Source organism: Pezoporus flaviventris, unplaced genomic scaffold (genome assembly GCF_033815535.1).
Source record: "Pezoporus flaviventris isolate CSIRO_AGI_PZ_B2104156 unplaced genomic scaffold, CSIRO_AGI_Pfla_v1 ptg000040l, whole genome shotgun sequence".
Lineage (NCBI taxonomy): Eukaryota > Metazoa > Chordata > Aves > Psittaciformes > Psittacidae > Pezoporus > Pezoporus flaviventris.
In genome coordinates, this window is record NW_026892588.1 from 2,385,165 (window position 1) to 2,404,616 (window position 19,452).

At 38.2% G+C, this 19,452-nt stretch overlaps 1 protein-coding gene across 1 annotated transcript in view; it reads right to left on the reverse strand.

Moving 5' to 3' along the window:
* Window positions 1-1,364: 1,364 nt before the first annotated feature.
* Window positions 1,365-19,452, reverse strand: part of CAB39 (calcium binding protein 39) — a 40,246-nt gene continuing 22,158 nt past the window's right edge. The window contains exons 2-9 of the mRNA XM_061465429.1: window positions 19,116-19,272; window positions 11,979-12,143; window positions 8,132-8,250; window positions 5,332-5,500; window positions 4,568-4,627; window positions 3,287-3,352; window positions 2,838-2,981; window positions 1,365-2,020 (exon numbers count right to left, since the gene is read on the reverse strand). Coding sequence (XP_061321413.1) covers window positions 1,832-2,020; window positions 2,838-2,981; window positions 3,287-3,352; window positions 4,568-4,627; window positions 5,332-5,500; window positions 8,132-8,250; window positions 11,979-12,143; window positions 19,116-19,229 — 1,026 coding nt within the window. The 5' untranslated portion in view covers window positions 19,230-19,272 and the 3' untranslated portion in view covers window positions 1,365-1,831. The remainder of the gene's footprint in view (window positions 2,021-2,837; window positions 2,982-3,286; window positions 3,353-4,567; window positions 4,628-5,331; window positions 5,501-8,131; window positions 8,251-11,978; window positions 12,144-19,115; window positions 19,273-19,452) is intronic.

Here is a 19,452-nt window from a genome sequence, read left to right on the forward strand (position 1 = left end):
TGCCTGTGATCTTCAGAGTAAGCTATTTTCCTTCTCTAGGCAAAATGAATCGGTTTGCAAAGGACACATTAAAAACCTTTGTAAGACCAATTACGACGTTAAGAGCAATTTTAAACACTCAATTTACTGGAGCTATCTGACTTCCATTGTGAAGGCTTTCAAACCAGCTTACACATCACTTTGGAGTTTCATCTTGCTGATTGCAGAATATTTTAATTAGGAAGAGAACAGGAAGCAACAAACATTTTCTATAGCATTCGCAATCGGATTCAGCCATGCAGAATTTGAACTCTCAGGCTCCAATCCATAAGTTTGCTTGGTTGTGATCTTAGCATTACTATATGACTGATAAATACAACTTTAATAACATTGAGCTATATTTAGTAGATTCCTTTTGTATGGTCACAGTAACAAAACCATGGTGCAAAATCAGTTGGTTTTTTTTGTTGTTTTTATAAATACTGACAGTTTGCAGCATTAAAGAACAAAAGCAACAAAATTAAATCATTTTGTTACCCTAGGACATCTATGAAGTTGTTTCCTGAAGTCAGAGGGGTCAGAAGGAATTGAATCACTCACTCACACAACTACTATACTGAGTTATTTACTATAAGAAAGAAATGATGCACTGCAGGCTCCCCAGCAGTAAGAGGAATCGATATTAATTTTGCATAACCTTTGCCGAGCTGGTGAGCACAATGTTAGTTTAACTGAATAAGGCCAATATTATCCAGTAAAAATGTAGTATAAAGGGTTCCAGTTCTCTATTTCAGCCTACCCTAAGCGATGGCACCCCATTAGATAAGTGAATTTTTTTGGGTTTTGGTTTTTTTTCCTTTTAATGCTGCAGGATTTAAGATTGTTAAATCAGCATTTCCATGTGATCTTAAGTATTCAATTACATATGAGCATTCATTTTGCAAAACTCAATATTAGGTAATAGTTACAGACTAATACAATAACATTCCTCTGCTGTACAAATTAAACCATATTTTAAAGAAATGAGCAGCCTAGGAGTTATATACAAAAGAAACCAGCAAGCGTTGTTGAAATGAAATGCAAAATGTCATTGCTAGGTCTACTGTCTGAAATACCTTTAAAGTAAAATTAACAAAACCCCTTAGAACATATTTCCAAGTTTACAAGTCAATTCTCAGAAAAATCAAATCATGTCAAAAAAAAAAACCAAAACGTTCTATAAAGCGGTGAAAGGCATATATACATTTTCCTTATGAACCTGGAGATTTCACTCTTTTAAAAGTTGCTAAGTTTCAATATCAGTTTATTTGCAAGACAACTGTTTATCCCAATAAGCTCACATCTTAGATACATTTCCCCTTTGATTACAAATAAAGCACTGCACATTTTTGTTTTTTTAAATCAAGGCATATAATCTTATACTATGGTGCCAGGTATGCACAGGTCACATTGTGCTCATGTCTCAAACAAGGTAAGTGCAAACATACAGATTTATTCAGATTCGCAAGCATGCAACCTGTTACTTAACTACATTAATACCTTCTCTCCTAAACCAAACTAGTATCTATATGTTTGCTTTCACGAACCTAGAATCTTTCTTTTCAGGACTCCTAAAACAAGCAGTGTCTTTGAATTCTGAAATGACACAAATATCAAGAAAGTCCACATTGTGCAAGAAAGCAGCAGCTATGTTTTTCAACTTGGACTAAAAAAGAAAAGAGAAAAACAAAAACCGTTCACTGAACAGCAGATTAGCAGTAATGTTCCTCATGAATCGGTAAGAGTGCCTGATGCTGAATATCTAACAGCAAATGCTGAATTTGGGTTTAATATTTTAAGGGTTTATTGGAGGTTAAGCTTCTTGCTGTGCTGGTCTCTTCAAATCCCTGATCTGTTTAACTAAATAGGTCTTCTCATCATTAAATTGTTCATCCTCGGTCCTGTCATTCTGAAACTTGCTGAGGAACTCAATAAGTTTGGTCTGATTCTTTAGAAGGATGTCTAATATAGGCTGTGTCTTGTTAGGATTGGCTACAAACACCTGCAAGAAAATAAAAGGCATTTAGCATGATAATAGGAAACAGAAGGCTAAGTTAAAAACAAACCCAGCCAGCAAAACAGTGATGACAATAACTTAAAATGTTTTCATCATTCCACATTCCAGTATCACTACAGACAAAAACTAATGGAGTAAATGCAGGCGGGGTTTTATTAGAAGCTGAATACCAGTACCAAAGTAAATTAAATTTTTAGGAGGTGACCAGCCAAAATACCCTCTGCAAAACCACTGAACACACCTTACGGTTAAATTGGTAGCAAATGCATGTCTTCCTGTTATATACAACATCGGATGTTTATCTTAAAGTTCCCTAAAACATTTATACTCAGGTTACATCTCCAAGCTCTTAGGTATTTGCTTGTCTGCTGCCAAGTCAGAAGTTATCTGCTACAATGTGCAAATTGCAATTCAGGCTTTGAAATTTAGGTGACTTGACAAAAATACTGCTACCCTTCATCAATCATGCAGCATGATAAAACCACTTTTTAACTCCAGGTTGTTTCATGATCTCATGTGAAATTATGCATTCCTCCTTATCTTCCTGCTCGTCAGCCTTCTGAATTCCAAGATTTTCTGAGAGACATCACACACTATCATACAGAAATCCCTAAGTGTTTTCTCAACTTTTTTTGTTACTTGTAAAGATAGATCATGGTAAAGACAAACATTATCTCTCTATTTAACCACACAGTAATTAAGATAAGCTCCATTTAGGCTCAGCTAAGTCCTTTACTCAACTAAGCAACTTCTGCTGGGTTTCTTTTGTCATTTGTTCTATGGTGGGGCATTTTAAACATACCTTAAACACGTGAAAGGCCTCAAATTGAATGTTACGACTCTTGTCTCGTAGAAGGTTCATCATGAGTTTGAGATTTTCAGGTTTACTGATGTACTTTGTCATAATTGTGAAGTTGTGTCTGTCCAATAACAATTCACCAAGGAGCTAAAAGTGGGAAAAGAAGCCCAAACAAAAAAATGACTTGACATTAGACGTAAGAGACAACCAATTAACATGCACATAGCCGTTTCTACACAGGGAAAGAAAGTAGTTGGTGTGTGCTGGACACCAACTAATGGAAGGACTGGACACTAAGGCAAAGTAGCTCATCTCAAGCACTAAAATACATGAAAAAATAAACTAAATACTACCCAAGGCAGTTACTTAAACCATTTCAATTCAAGTCAAAGCACATGAAATTAAAGGAATTCCCTAACTTTGCATTGAAGAAGAAAATGAAAGTGCCTTACCTTAAGTGACTGCCTCTTCGTCACATAGTTTTCCGAATGAAGCAACTTCTCATATTCACTGAAGAACTGAACACAGAATAAAGAGAAGGGTTAGGACCTTCCCAAGCATCACACACACTCTTCTTCCACATGATTATAACAAACTGGAAGAGACGCAAATCCACAGCAAAAACGCAAACAAAATCCGAAGTCTGTAGGTTCCTGTAAGTGACTACTGCTTAAACACTGCATATGCCTTATAAAAAAATCAATTACTCTTTCAGGAGCATTTAACAGTTAGATTGTAATGTGGTGGAAGTAGTTATCTCATTAGAAAATCATAGAACGTTTGGCTGGAAAAGACCTTAAGATCATCCAGTTCCAACCGCCCTACCACAGGCAGGGACACCCCTTCCAGTAGACCAGGCTGCTCCAAGTCCCATCCAACCTGGCCTTGAACACTGCCAAGGATGAAGCATTCATAAATTCTTTGGGCAGCCTGTGCCACTGCCTCATCACCCTCCCAGTAAAGAATTTCCTTCTTATATCTAACCTGACCTTCCCCTGTTTAAGTTTGAACCCATCACCCCTTGTCCTATCACTATAGCCCCTGATGAAGAGTCCCTCTCCAGCATCCTTGTAGCCCTCTTCAGATACTGGAAGCTGCTCTGAGGTCTCCAGGCAGCCTTCTCTTCTCCAGGCTGACCCCATTTTCTCAGCTTGTCTTTGTATGGGAGGTGCTCCAGCCCCTGATCATCCTTATGGCCTCTTCTGGACTTGCTCCAACAGCTCCATGCCCTTCTCACTCTGGGGACACCAGAACTGAATGCAGTATTCCAAGTGGGGTCTCATGAAAGCAGTGTAGAGGGGCAGAGCTCCTTTGACCTGCTGGTCACCCTTATTTCTTAAACTACAGTAAGTAATTCCTGGTACTGGATGCTGTTCATTAGTTTCAGGAGTCCCCAGCAGGTGGAGGGGGTTATCTTGCATTCTTTGGTTGTTGTGAGTTAATACAGCCAAAAGACAAAGACAAGGAAAGGGTTCCCTCTAGTGGAAAAATCAGATCGAGTTTTCACAGAACTAGATTTCTGCCACCTTCTGTTCTTTTATGTCTTTCTACATTCAACAGTAAGGTCTTGATCTTTAATTACCTGCTTGGCAGAAATTACTGTAAATTCAATTCGTTTATATTCTGTGTAAATTTCCAAACACAAAGCTAAAAACAAGGAACGAAAATACTGATTTCTTCAAATAAGATACACAGCGCTAGAAAATTCGGGGTATTAAAATGCATCTGCTCACCCTATCGTAATGTTGCTCCAAAAATTCTGCACTTAGCAACTTGTGTCTTGTAAGCAAATCCTGCAAAACAGCACAAAACCACTATTTTCACTAAAATATTTAAACACTACATAGGCATTCTCATTAGACAGTGAGTACACATAAGACATCCAACAGAAAATGTTGCTATTTCATTAAACGAAGAAATTCAGGACGCGAACGCATTTACCTGGACATTGTCAAGGATCTTGTCATCACTTAGGAAAGGTCTGGGATGTATTATGTTAATTGACACAGGTAAACAGTCCATGGAATTATCACTGAAGAATGCTATTTGTAGATTAAGGCTACTCTTGCACACAACTTCACACAACCAAGATTAAGACCCAGTATTTAATAACGACCAATACTATGCGTACAGTCCCAAAAGTGGTTGGTTTAGGGTAACAAAAGATTTCCCCAGAGTGAGTATCAGCATCAAATACACTCAGGTATGTAACAGAATATATTCACATATATTCAGTTAATGCATGACTTAAATAAAGTTGAAATCTTGCTTTCTGGAATAAAAGTTATTGGGAACACAGCACATACATTTAAAGTTATGTCATGCATTCTGAGAAATAAGGAACAGTGTCCTGCCTACCCATCTGCATCACACCTATTTTTTTTTTACCCCTCTCCATAGGCTTGTTTTGCCCAAGAACATAACATCCATCATCTGGATTCACACAGCGGAGAGAGCTGCAGAAGTAATAACAATCCAAATGTTCTATGTAAATTACCTTGAATGTGGCAAATGCATCTGAAGCAATGTCAAATGTTGACATTTCCACGTATCTGAAGAAATCGTAGAACTGTTCTGACCACAAGATTATTTTAGCAAGTGGCTCATGCCTGATGCATTCTCTAAGCATTATTCCACAATTTAGAGCAATTTCTGGAGACTCGTACCTATTAAAAGACAGACCAACAAACAAAAGAGCAAAAGAAGATTCTTTACAAATACCATCACAAGTTCGCAATGCAACACCACCCTGCTCATAACAGGTTTCAGTGTTATCAAGTAAACCAAAAGCCAGAAGTTAGGGGTACTTGTTTCCACATTAACCTCCGCTTTTACACATTTCTAGGAAATACTACCAAAATTATTGCCAGTTAAATGCCAAATTAACAGCCATTGCCAATTGACTTTCACAAACTGAGAAACAAGACTAAATGGAGTATTTTCTTCATACTCACAATCAGTTATTTTCGTATTGGTGGGATTGCAGACAGCTGGAAAAGCAGTGACTTGTGTCTTAAAAGCTGTTTGCTTAAACGTGACAGCAATTACACCAAACTATGTATGATACGAGCATGAAGAGTTAACAAGACTAGACATAAATTTATATCTCCTCTTTCGTTAAACCATTTTTCCAACATTACTCCACATATCATGGGCTTCAAACCTGGAATGCTGGCAACATCGTCTTTGTATTCTAAGACCAGTATCAAACACCTGCTTCTAAATCTGCACCTTCTTACAAGAGACCTTCGGATCATGTCCACCAGCGATTTGATGGAAGTGATGAAGCCATCTCTGATGGTTTCGTTTCAAAATTGTTGCTACATTTCCTTGGCAGGCTTTCTTGCTAAAATACTGTCGGTTCTCTCAGCTGATGTTAGCATACAGAAACAGCAGCTGTCGAGATCGCAGAACGGTGTGTTTACAATACATTTGGTAGAAATACACCTTTGTACTTACTACTAGTTCCTTGTTTCCCCAAGCAAACTAATAGTAGAACCCTGGATGAAGACAAAACTACCTTTCCAAACCAAGAACTCGTCTCAACATGTTGCAATATAAGCTGTTCCAGTCTAGAGAAAAGTTATATCTGTTATCTACCTGGTTCTGGAGTAGTCAAAGCCTCTTTTATATACCTTCCTGCCTCCTACACCTAAAGAATCCTTCATCCTATACTATTGGAAGCTAATTCAGATTCACCAGAATAATCCAGGAGCAAAGCATCATTGTGCATACTAAACATTAACTCTATTACTATACAAAAAACATTTACTTATGAATTAGTGTTAAGTCCTGAAATACTTTCCCATTTAAACTGTCAGGGAGATCTGAAATCTACTGAACTTTTTGCAACTCACCTCATAGTTTAGAACAAATTGACTTAGTTGGATATCAGATGTCACAATTAAGTTGCTAAAGCTAACTAAATGCCCATTTCAAACATCCTGACTTATGAATGTGTTTCAACAATCCATGTCAGAATAATGCTCTCTGAAGGGTGACAACAGACTAAAAATGAGGACAAACATGTTACAGCCCTCATCTAGTCAGAGATCAGCAAGAACATGCTGAGAAAGTAGTTTCATCTCTCTGTACCTCATACATCTTTGCCTTCTTTTGTAAATTATTTTGAAGAATTACTGAATCAGTATTTCCTTTGTGTTATGCCACAAGTAATAATCCTTTTGTCCCTCCAAGTTTTGCTTCCCCCCTAAATCAGGGCTATAATGCGGAGGAGAGGGGAAATAACAAAGCATTTCTGGTAGATGAGTGTTGATCTTACACACTTGTAAGAACTGAAACAAATATTCCATACAATTTCTTGTGCTAAACCTTTGCAGTCAGCATGAAACTAAAAGACACAAAACTCCTGCCTTCTCCATACAGAACATTTCTTGCATGATGCATTTTGCAGTGGCTTACACGAATGACCAAGATTACGTAGATTTAGAGATACTACAACAAAACAGCTTAAATAAACAACTTGAAACAACTATAAAAGTAGTACTTGAAATAGCTGCATTTTTGAAAGGACTGATGAACTCTTCTATCACAAAATAACACACTGCAAGTGCACTTTTCAGAACTTTCTTAACGCATGTAATTAGAAACGTGAGAAATTCTTTTCACATATAGAAGCACATTCTCTGTTTTGCATCTGTCTTTAACATGAAAATTTTACCACCACCTTTCTGTTTTCTTGTGTGAAGCCCACAGCTCTACGTATGTAACTACATATTCAGTATGGCACGATTCTCCAATATCCAGCACACCAGATAATACAAGAATAGAGGAAGAAACAGCCATTTGGCATGCACCATATGCCCCAAACTGCTCTTTGTCCAGTCAAGTCTAAGTTGGTGTATTTGTTATCACTTCAGGATTATAAATCACTATGAATAACAAGTCTAAAACCAAACTGAGACGAGGAGATAGGACAGCAATCTGGCAATGACAGGTGTTAAAAGGGAAAATGCAGCCTTCAGCTCTTGATGAATAAGTTCACAAGGAAATTGTTTGAACAGGATCAAATAGTATACTGAAAGGAAAACGTTTGTACTACCCCAGTAAAAAGTCTTTTGGTTCCTAACAGTTCTCAATTTTCAGTCATATTTTATGCAGAAGTATATTTTTTGGTGGCTTATTACTCAAATTTTCCTTTACTTTGGGGAATTACAGACATGAGAAAAGAAATCTAGCAAAGAAAGAAAAACCATTTCAGAACTCACTACTTCTTCACAAATGTAGAAACTTCTTACTTCATGTAAAGGTGTATTTATGCTTCGCAACATACATACCCTTTTAATAGCATGAACAATATATTCTGTTGAGTGCAGATGTATTCAACTGTGGGAGTTCTTGTACCAATTTGCCTTCTGAGGATGTTGTTGAAGATTTGCGCAACATCTTTTTTGCCCTGTCAAAAACATCAGCGGTTAAACCACACAATATTCAAATCCACTGGGCAAGTTTACAGTTAATATTATTATCATCGCACACATTCATACCTTGTGAGCTCTGGAGCTCAGTCAGCCTCTGTACTCTGATCTTAAACAGATCAAATATCCTGTTTCTTTATACCCATTTCAAATACACCAAAGCACTCAAAACATTACATCAGGTTACAGCCATATCACATTTTACGTTAAGTAAAGCCAGCTGATATCTCATCAATCTCCTGGCCTTGTTTTATACTTGTTTTTGATGATAACATACCAGCTTTTAACCGTGCTCTTGCCTGTGTGTTTCTTCCTTATTCCATTATTCTCTCCCTTTGTCTAGAAACAGACCTTAAGAGTGTTCAGAGCATTTCTGGTGGCAGTGCTAACATCGGACTTAAAACTGCAACTTATGGAAGTTAAATAAATAAATCAAAACTATAAGGAAAAATCATCCACTCACCTAAAATGCAAGTCTCACATTTTTCAGTGCACAAAAGAAGTATTAATAAGACCAGGATGCTGGAATTCAGCACGGATGATACAGAAAGAAAATGTATAAGGATAGCACCAGACAGTTTAAAAGTGGCTGGGAATGTTCTCTGAGTATGTATACACATCTCCTATTAATTTCTTCTGTCAGACCATAGCTAAAGATGGCAAATTCATACAGACATCTAACAAAAAGCTGGTTATAAATATAAGCACTTTTCAGTATCATTCAACATGCACCATTTAAAGGCCGGATTTCTACAATTAACTTTTCATTCTGGGCTGCCATAAAGATAACTTTAGGACTGTGTTATCAGATCTAAGCCAGAAAAAAACAAGGTATATTAAGCCCGGACTTGCAAATAAAGACCTGCTCAGCAACTCCACGTGAAGCTTCCCTAAATGTTATACACAAAACCCAAATGTAGATAATGTTTCTTGACAATCTCTAGCTGTAAAATGAATGCCCCGGGTAACATCAGCCAGTCTGCGAAGTAAAATATAGGCTTATTTAATTAGAAAAAAACTAAAAACCAGCACTTATTCAAAATTATTTCAGTTTCCTAATTAGCATCAAGAAAAAAAATCACGTTTATAAAAACGTAGGGTGTAGTTTTACAAATGAGATGTTTGTGAATTACCATGGGCAGTTTTGTTCGAGTGTTGTTTTCAGGACATAAGAGTTTGTTTGTAAATGTTTGTTTTCTCAATTACAATTCCATTGAAAGCCAGCCCAAAGCAACACCAGAACGCTTTGTTCTGAAATGAGTGGAGCAGTGTTTCCAGAAATTGCTTTACTCAAACTCCACATAATATAGTCATCAAGTCTCATTCACTAGCACTGCCAATTTTGCGCTGGATCTCACAATTTGTTTTGGCTCCACCAGCAAGAACAGCATTTCCTTATTATGCACAGAACTGAGCTGATAGTGGTACACAGTAATACCAAAGCTAGTTATTGTTAGAAGGATGTATTACTAAGTGATCTCGTGGCCTAACAAGGGCAAACAGGCACTGAACCCTGTGCCAACAGTCACGACTGCGAGAGGTGAGAGGGAGACTGTGCTAGTATTGTCTTCTGAGCAGAAGGATTCAGTCCCCCTTTGTCTGGGTTTTTTTCCTTCGTTTAAAAGAAATAATAAAACTAAAAAAAGAACAAAAGAACAAAACCACCAGTTGCACAAGGGAAACCACCCCTTCTACAGGCACACTAGCGCAAATCTGAAGGGAGAAAACTGGTAAGACTGCTAAGTGGATGGTTGTGTCGACTGCTTTGCCTGGAAAACAAGCTGCCAGATGAGGAAATAATTTTAAACAGGTCTTTACATACAGCAAGGTCTGACCTTAATTATATCATTAAAACATTTAGTTACTATTTTGAGGGGGTTGGTTTAGTTTTTGGTTTTTTTTTAACCATACTATTCAGATTCAAATACACTTCAGACATTTTACGAGTCAGAGTGAAGAGTCCCTGTCAATTGTTTAGCTGTCTGTCCCTGTCCTACAAAGGAAACCTTCAGGAATGAGAGTGAAGTTCTTGACTTAAAAAAAGGACATACCTACTCTTCAAGTATAAGAACCAACAGAAAATCCACTTCCTATCTCCACCGGTTATGGAGAAATCACTTCAAATGCAGCAGTAAGCCCACAACCATAGAGATTTGGGATATCAAAGACAACATCTGATGGACTTTGTAACAACTGGGAAGGTAGCATATGCTTGGAGCACAGGTGTGTTGACATTAACTCTAGGTAACAACAAAAGCTGGACAACCTGCCAGATCCCATCCTTAAAGAGCAGAAGTGGTCAGGCCTAGAAAGCAGCCTGAATGACTTGTTCTCAAGGGGGAACTGTCATACCCTCATTTAACACAGCAGCATAAAGTCCTCAAGTAGCAAACTACTCGCAATCTTTTCAAGTCCCCTCAGAATACAATGAATAGTTCTCCTTAATGAGAGCAAGCCTGTAGGAATTGTTATCATTCTCCATTAATCAGGCGATGATGAAGGTTTCCTTCACTAATAACCAGGCTGAGTAAACACCAAGCTGATAAGAATCTAGAGGTCAGCAGAATCCAGATGACGTTTCATGACTTCCTTTCTTCAGCAATTAAAGGTCATCACATTTCAGCATTCCCTCTCAGCCTTCCCAGGTCTCCTTGCTTATTTAACAACCTGAATGTTTTATGTTTGGCATAAACAGTTGTGTGGGTAAGGAAAAAATACCACTGTATTAAACACAAATCACAGGGAGTTACGGGTGGGGTGGAAGGGAGAGAAGAAAGAAAAGAGAAGAAAGCCATTGTTTTTGGAATGTCATACAACAATAGGACTTTAAATGGTTGTGTTTGCATCCTGAACAACTTGTTTATGAACAATCCCATTTTTAAGCAACCTTAAGCGGGATGGTCTTTATGGTCAAGGCTGTGGAGATACACGGGGTTTGGCTCCTTTCCTAGACCACATGCCTCTTGTGGGACCTCAGGGAAAACAGGAAAATCCAATTATACTGCCATTTCTTATAACTAAATAGGGTGATTTTTCACTGTGGCATTGAGAAGCTAAATTATTCCATGTGATGTGGTGACAAGTGCCAGATAAAGGTTTGCATATAGTTTGAATATAAATAAGTGTTGCTATTTTGAAGTAATCAATAAAAACTTGCACCTGTTGGGGCTTTTAAATAAACAGAGAAAAGATGAGGAATACAAAAAAAGGTTGGATCATTTGTTTCTAAAAAGAGCAAGAAATACTGGACTGTTAACAAAATCCACAGCTTTAACTTAGCTAATTCTCCATAAATGTTACAATAATTCTCTTTACCAAGTACTTGAATTTAATCAGAGGAGAATATAAACATGCCCTCTAGTATTATAGCTTGTGTAAGCTATGGTAGGACAACTGAGCGATTAACCCTTCTGTGTACACAACAATCAAGAATTATTCTATTATTTTAACAGAACTGTACCATCAGAATTAGTGGTTTATCTACTTCAATTCTACACTGTTTATGTGCCTAAATTCACACATTTCATGTTCTATATTGGCTTAATTTTCCAGGTAGTTTGGAAAAGGGAGCTCTCTTTTTAATTGTTATGTCCCAGCCAGAAATAAAAGCTGAAGATCAAAAGATGTCTTAATCAACTGAAGTGGCAGGAAATCAGATGTGTATATTTTAACATACACAATGTAAGTGCCAAGCTTCTTTTCTTACCTCAAAATCAATTAGTTGCAAGTCGGCTACTAAGGTACTAAGAAGACCACTGTTGTACAGCTCTTGAGCTAGCTGTGCCACAGCTTCTGTCTGTGGTTCTTTTTCATTTGTGCCATACAAGATCTCTTTCATGGCAACAAGGTTTTTTGAGACCTCCTCAGTGGCCTGAAGAAAATGGGAGAAGAATACAGTTAGAACACAATGTCATTCGTCTTTGTAATCACACACATCTGCAAGCTTCCATTAAGGGAAAAACAAGCAGGAAATGGCAACCTGTTAAAAACACAATATATAATCTCTCTGCAAATAGGACTGTTACAGGTTATTTAAAAAGGGCAAGACACATGCAATTTATTTAGCAAGTTACCAGAAGTAAAAATCTCTTCCTTTTTACTCCCTTCAAACTTCCCATTCACCCCCCCCCCCCCCAAAGAATAACAATAGGGTGTAAAACAGAGGAACGAAGGATCAGATTGGAAAACATGACATGGAGGCACATGTCTGTCTAGTGAACTGTTCAGAGAGAGCAAATGTATCCCTCCAACAGGTCCTGACTCATTAAGTTTTGACAAATGCTAGGCTCCCATTCCAGACACCGGGGATGATTTTTTTCCTTTCCAACTAACAAAACCCAAAAGAAATCCTACTTTATACTGAGTTATCTCTGTATACAAGAACAAACTGGCCAGACTGGATGGGGCTTGGAGCAACCTGCTCTAGTGGAAGGTGTCCCTGCCCATGGCAGAAGGTTGGAACTGGATGAGCTTTAAGGTCCCTTCCAACACACACCGGTCTGTGGTTCTATGAAACAGACCCAGAAACTGGTGCACTTAAAAGAACACAGTGATACAGGAGACAATCAAAAGTGTAAGATGCTTCCCATCTTACAGCAGACAGACAAGTCTGACCCTTCACTTAGAGAATCCAGTGTAAGAATTCCTAAGGTGCTGTGATGGGCTGGAGCAGCATTTAACTATTGAAGCAGAGTTATCTCATGAAAAAAATTAATTAAATTTAATTTTAAATTTAATTATTTAAACAAAAATTTAAACTAAATTTAAAAAAACAATGAGAACACTTCTAAACACTCACTTAAAATTTTAAAACACAGTTTTCTTGGAGAAAAATAAAAATAACTACTCCTTTCAATATATATGTTCACATATCCTGGCGGAGCAAAATGCTAAAAATGATAATCATAAATAGCTGGTTTAATTATATTGTATTAGTTCTGCATATGCTTTAAAGGTATGAATGATTGGTAAGCGCACTAACGTTTTATATTTAGATGAACCTACCATCAAGGTATGCGTACACTTTCATTTATGTAAGGTATTCATGATTGGTGGCACATGGAAAATTAATCAACTGAAAAAACAATCACATTCTGGATACTGCCCATCTTGTAAGGGGCACGTAAAAAGATTTCTCATTTGTGCATTACACCTAAAGAGGCTCAACATCAGCATGACTCACACACTACTCAACCCAAAGCCATTCCAGCTTTGCTAGGTATGCAAGTAAGAAGTCCATGACCTTTAAGGAGGCTCTGTATTATCTTTAGCTCCTCCACAACTTTCCACTCCCTGTTGCCCCCCCTCTTTTTTGCTAACTGCAGTTACTAGTCCCAGTTGTCTCCATTCAAAATTCCAAAGGATTTTCTGTGTACTGCGAGTAAGACAGCAAGAAGCAGGTGCTCGACAGCTCCTGAAGATGTTAAATGAGAAAGCCAGCTCATCATATTGCAATATTATTATGCCACACAACCGCTCTATTTCTTTAAAATTCAGATGAAATATCCTTTACTAAGAACAGGAACATCTGTCAAATGTGGAGATAGGAAGAGATGAATTGATGCATGGCTACAAGGAAAAGAGGAAGCAGCAATAAAAATTCTATTGCAGCTTGTCCCTGCACACTAATTTAGAAAGCAAGATGAAAGAGGAAGAAAGGCAGAGGTTCAAGTAGCTACCTATTTTAAGTAAGATGGTGGCAGGCCTGCAATTAAGAAGAACGCCAGTGGAGAATTTTTCCTTCTGGCCTAACATGAAGATACAATTCAATAACTTCAAGAAGACACACCAGGACTTTAAATTATTTCCCACACTCTTCATAACTGTCAAGACCATCTCAGCATGCTTCACTTGAACTTGGAATAACACATGACTTCAGCAGGAAGTAATGGTTAGAGACGCAGAAACACAGCTTAGGTTGGAAGGTACCTCAGGAGGTCATCAGGGTCCAACCACAAGCTCAGCCTCAAAAGTCCTGTCAAGTTGATCAGGCTCAGGGCCAGCCATGCTCTGAACAACTCCATGGAGGGACACTCTACAACCTCTCTAGGCAACCTGTACCACCTTCACCATGAAGAGACTCGCTTGTACCACTTGAACTTAGGCCAAACTATTATTAAAGACCAAGGTCTACTGACACACTACAATTCCATAAAATACGACATTTCTGTATTCCCTTCTCTTCTGCTCTAAAACTCAACATCAAAAGGACAAGAAATAAACTTTTACAAATTTGTTCTAGAACTCTACTCCTTTATATTCCATGAACTCTCAAACATATTCCAAATACATGATGCACAGAGCTCTTTTTGCCATTTCAGATGCAGAATGGAAATTAGATAGCTACACCAAAAAAATTATTGGCTACATTAAGTACCAGCCTTAAGAGCTAAGTGACAAACTAGTGGAAAAAAAGCAGGACAGACAAAAGAAGGCCAGCTTGCATCACCTAAAAGCTTTCCTAAGATACTGGTATCTCAATTGCCTAATGTGCTGCTTTAATCAAAAGTGGAATTAACAATCAGACACCATATATAAAAAAATATATTCTAACATAAGTAATGGATATTTTTAAATATATGGAATATATATACACAGACTATAACATATATTCTACATATTACACTCCAGAAATATATATTTATATATTATATATTTTCTATGTATTGATTTTTTTTTATCTATATCCTCAACTCTGAGAAGGAGCAGCCAGTGTTTTCGAGAAACATTCTGTGACAAGTCACATTTGAAATTCAGTGGTGCCAGACAGTCAATACAATGTGAGGACAAGTCAAACTAAAAAGTAAAATGTAAGGAAAATAAAGAGCACTTATTTTTCTATCAAACACAGGAAGACATTATTTAAAAATAAAACCAGACACAATGAAGTCACATGTATGACTGTCAAACCAGAATAGCAGTGTGCCTTAAAAAGCCTTAAAAACTATAAACAATGATGGCTTATTCCAGTCTTTTTTCACTGATATTCTCAAAATTTACAATTTCTTTAAATGCTAAGCAGTGCCAATACTTCATTTTGACTTGTAGAGCTGCAATATTTGAGTTTTATGAAGCAACACATACTTGTACTTTGAGAAACAGTAGAAAAAGATGAAGGACAAATAGTCCTGAAGTATTTAAGATGAGCTCAACACGCTTCAGGTCTATGGGTTCTATCCACACCATAATGCAGTTACATAGCAGACTGTTAATGAAAACATCCATCAAAAAGTAAACTAACTGTAGATTTGAGCCTGTATGTGGTGACTGTTCTTACTAATCTACAGCAGTATCTATCATAAGTAACAAACACCACTGTAATAATTCTACATAAATTTGCAACAGAAGGGGTGATGGTTTTAAACTAAATGAGGGGAAATTCAGACTGGATGTGAGGAAAAAACTCTTTACAATGAGGGTGGTAAAACACTGGCACAGGCTGCCCAGAGAGGTGGCAGATGCATCATCCCTGGAGACATGGAAGGCCAGGCTGGATGTGGTTCTGAGCAACCTGATCTAGTTGAAGATGTCCCTGATCATTGGAGGGGATTGGACTAGATGAGCTCTGAAGGTCCCTTACCACCCTAAGTATTTTATCATTGAAGGGACTGAATTGAATGGATTCCAAAATGCTTAAAAAAACAATTGAAATTTTGTAAATACACAATTACATCAGTGTTACAGGTTTATTTTAAAGTCAAAACTGATTTTTTTCAGCAGACATTTAGCATGAAGATATCACTGAAGAGCTAAACTCAATTAAAAGGGTCTTCTCACCCATTACTTCCGGAAGAAGTCCCATCTTTACCCTTTGAGTAACAGCCCCATACCATAGGCAAGGAAGATTCCTTAACCTTCAGCCTTCTTTCAACCACAAATCAACTGCATACACAAGTTACAATGCAGTAGAATTCTGTACTTGTTAACAACGTTAACTCATTGAGTGAAATCTTTTCTATGGCATATGACATGGTATTACATGTGGACAGCTGAATCAAAATAGCATACTGCATTGTCCCATACATAGAAATATACTGTCTATTGTATAGGGCTGGTAATGTGAAGAGAAACCAACCATACCTGCAATAGTCAACCCACATGTGTTAACAACATGGCAGAAACAATCATCTGAAAGCCAAAACGGGGGCTGTTATGAGCAGGTGAACCCAAGGTCAGAGGGTAGGGAAGAACAAGTTTGTTACATGAGTAAATATTTACCTTCACAACAGTAAATGTGTGCCACAAAGGGAACTGACCGTATAAAAATAAACCCTGATATCAGCCAAAGAGGAGGAAGAGATGCAAGTAAAAGACTAACTAATGGACTACATAAAGGGTTGGTCCCATTTATATGAAAGTGTTCCTTCCCCTTCCCTTTAGCCCTTCTCTCTGAAAATACACAAGCAATGGAAAACTAACAGCATCTGTGATGAACACTTTTTCAGTAATAAAGCACTTGACATTTCAAGCTTCCTCAAGACTACCTCACAGGCCTCAAAGGGGGCCTACAAGAAATCTAGGAAGGGATGTTTTACAAGGCCATGTAGAGACACGACAAATGGGAATGGCTTTAAACTGACAGAGGGGAGGATTTAGACATTAGGAAGAAGTTCTTCCCTGTGAGGGTGCTGAGGCACTGGCACAGGGTGCCCAGAGAAGCTGTGGCTGCCCCATTCCTGGCAGCGTTCAAGAACGGGTTGAACGGGGCTTGGAGCAACCTGCTCTAATGGAAGGTGCCCCTGCCCATGGCAGGGGGTTGGAATTGGATGAACTTTAAGGTTCCTTCCAATCCAAACCATCCCATGTTATATGGTCTAGTGGAAGGTGTCCCTGTCCCATTCTATGATTCAAAATCTGTATTTCCAAGTCTGCTAGCAAGCTATCAAAGAGCATCCTCTACATAGTAGCAAAATCTGTATTTTCATAACAGCATTGTGCTGCTACTGCACGGTAGGAACTACATATAAAAACAAACCCACTGTGGTACTGCAGTAAAAAAGTACTAGTTTGTCTTTGGAACCTCACCCAGCTATAAGGTATAAAACAAAAGGGGCATTTACAATTATTTTGTGGAAGAAATACATATACATTTCAAATTCCCTATGCTCGAGAGTAAAGAAAATCACAACTGTGTGAACTCAGGTTTAAGAAACAATGTAGTGTAGCAGCCACAGCTTCTCTGGGCAACCTATGCCAGGGCCTTACCACCCTCACAGGGAAGAACTTTTTCCTAAGATCTCATGCAGGGAATACTCACACTTCTTCAAGCAGAATGTGTTGCCTTCTATATGACACGGGAGAAACAACTCTACAGGCTTAGCATATTATTCCTTGTCAAAGAAGCAGCCTTGCATAAACAAGGTCTTTAAAGAAAATGGAGATATGGGATTAAAGGCCAGCAAGAAGCAAATGGTACATAATAATCTCTAGCTACAGCTCAGGAACACAGGCATGTGACACAGTGCACAGCTATGCACAATGGAATGAAGCCAGTCTGTTCCCCATTAGAGATCTAAGAAAAAGATGACACAAGAGCATGGATTTTAAGATCAAGCCACATCTCCAGGTATTAATAATGAGGCTGAGATGAAGGAGGTAGTACCATGTTCCATCAAAAAGCACATACCCTTCCTCTCCTGGCAGATGTCTTTATTAGGGACAGAAGAAAAGCAGCAACAACTGAAAATCTTCTCAGCCTCCATGGTGGCCTGCATAATAGGCCATAACATTTATCTCTCCAGTAGGAGAGAAGCAGCATCAGTAAAAAATACTATGGTATACCACAAGAGACCTGGAACATACCACATGCTGGCACTGGGGCAGAAGATGCTGATTTTAAAGAGTATCTGGATAAAGACATCAATCCAGTTAAGACCTGGATTCTCCTGCACTTCAAGCAGCAGTGCCAAATCTAGGTAAAACTGGATGTGGAGAAGCTGGCCACACTGCTTAAAAATGCTGGTGAACATAAAGAAGGTTGTGACTAACTCCTACATAGGACTATGTAAGGATGCCAGGAATGGCAGAGAACAGTTAAATAATGCTGGGAGAGGATCCAAGGATGGTATCATAGCCTGCTTCAAAAGCTAGTAAACTGGAGAAGGACATGTTTTGTTTGCTTACGTTTTTTTTGCTTGGCTTTTTTTTAATGTACTGAAATCTATGTCCTTGTGTTGAGTTTATCAGAAAAAAAACTTCACCTAAACAAGTAAATACCCTTTTATACAAGTCACTAGTTGGGATGCAGCTGCACACAGGCTGAACTTGAAAGTACATTTTAGTAAAGCTATCAAGACTATCTTTTGAGAAATAAAGGGTTGTTGACAGGTACAAATCCTGAAGCACCAAACCATCCCATCTAAAGGAAACTGCACTCACACAGCAACTTTTCACCACATCTTCATGTGGGCTGTAGAAGAGTTAAGGAAAGGTGAATGTATATCCTCTACTGACACCCACTGAGAGACAAAGTTCCTTGGTTTCAGTAACAGAGACACTCTGCTCTCAACAAGTGCATCAAGAAGCACAGACAGAACTACTGCACAATAATAAAGCCATTATGGTGGACACAAGCACCAGAATACTGTATGGCTGTGAGGTGCTTATTAAAGAATGCAACATCTTACAGTTCCAAACCAAATTACTTTAAGTATCATATTAGCTGCCAGTGGCATAAAAACGCAAACCCAACTAACATGAAACGCATGTTCAAAGGTACATAGTAACTTACCCTTTATCAGAGTATAAAACTCAAAGCTAATGACTAATTTATTCAGTTTCAACAGCTGTGAATTTCTCCCCATCTTTCGATTACAGTTTAGCAATTGAAAAGTCCCAATGGTACCTTTTCTGCCTTTTTGTCAGAGATGTCTTGCTTTTCTAGAACTGCCATACTTTCTTTCAGGTTCTTCACTATGTCTGCAGGAGACTTGTGGGACTTGCCAAAGGGGAATGGCATGATGGCGAGCCACAGGGTCCTCCTTCTACAGCTCCTGCTTCACCTGGAAAAGGAGAAAGAAAAGCATGTCAAAAAAAGAAGAGGTCAGTGTAACACCACACATAAAGATCAACAGAGCAGCAAAGGTATATATTCATACACGGACTAACCACCCCTGGCAGCTGAACTACACAGCCGAATGTCTTACCAGGACAACTTGTGCTTCTAATTCTTTTAAAACACA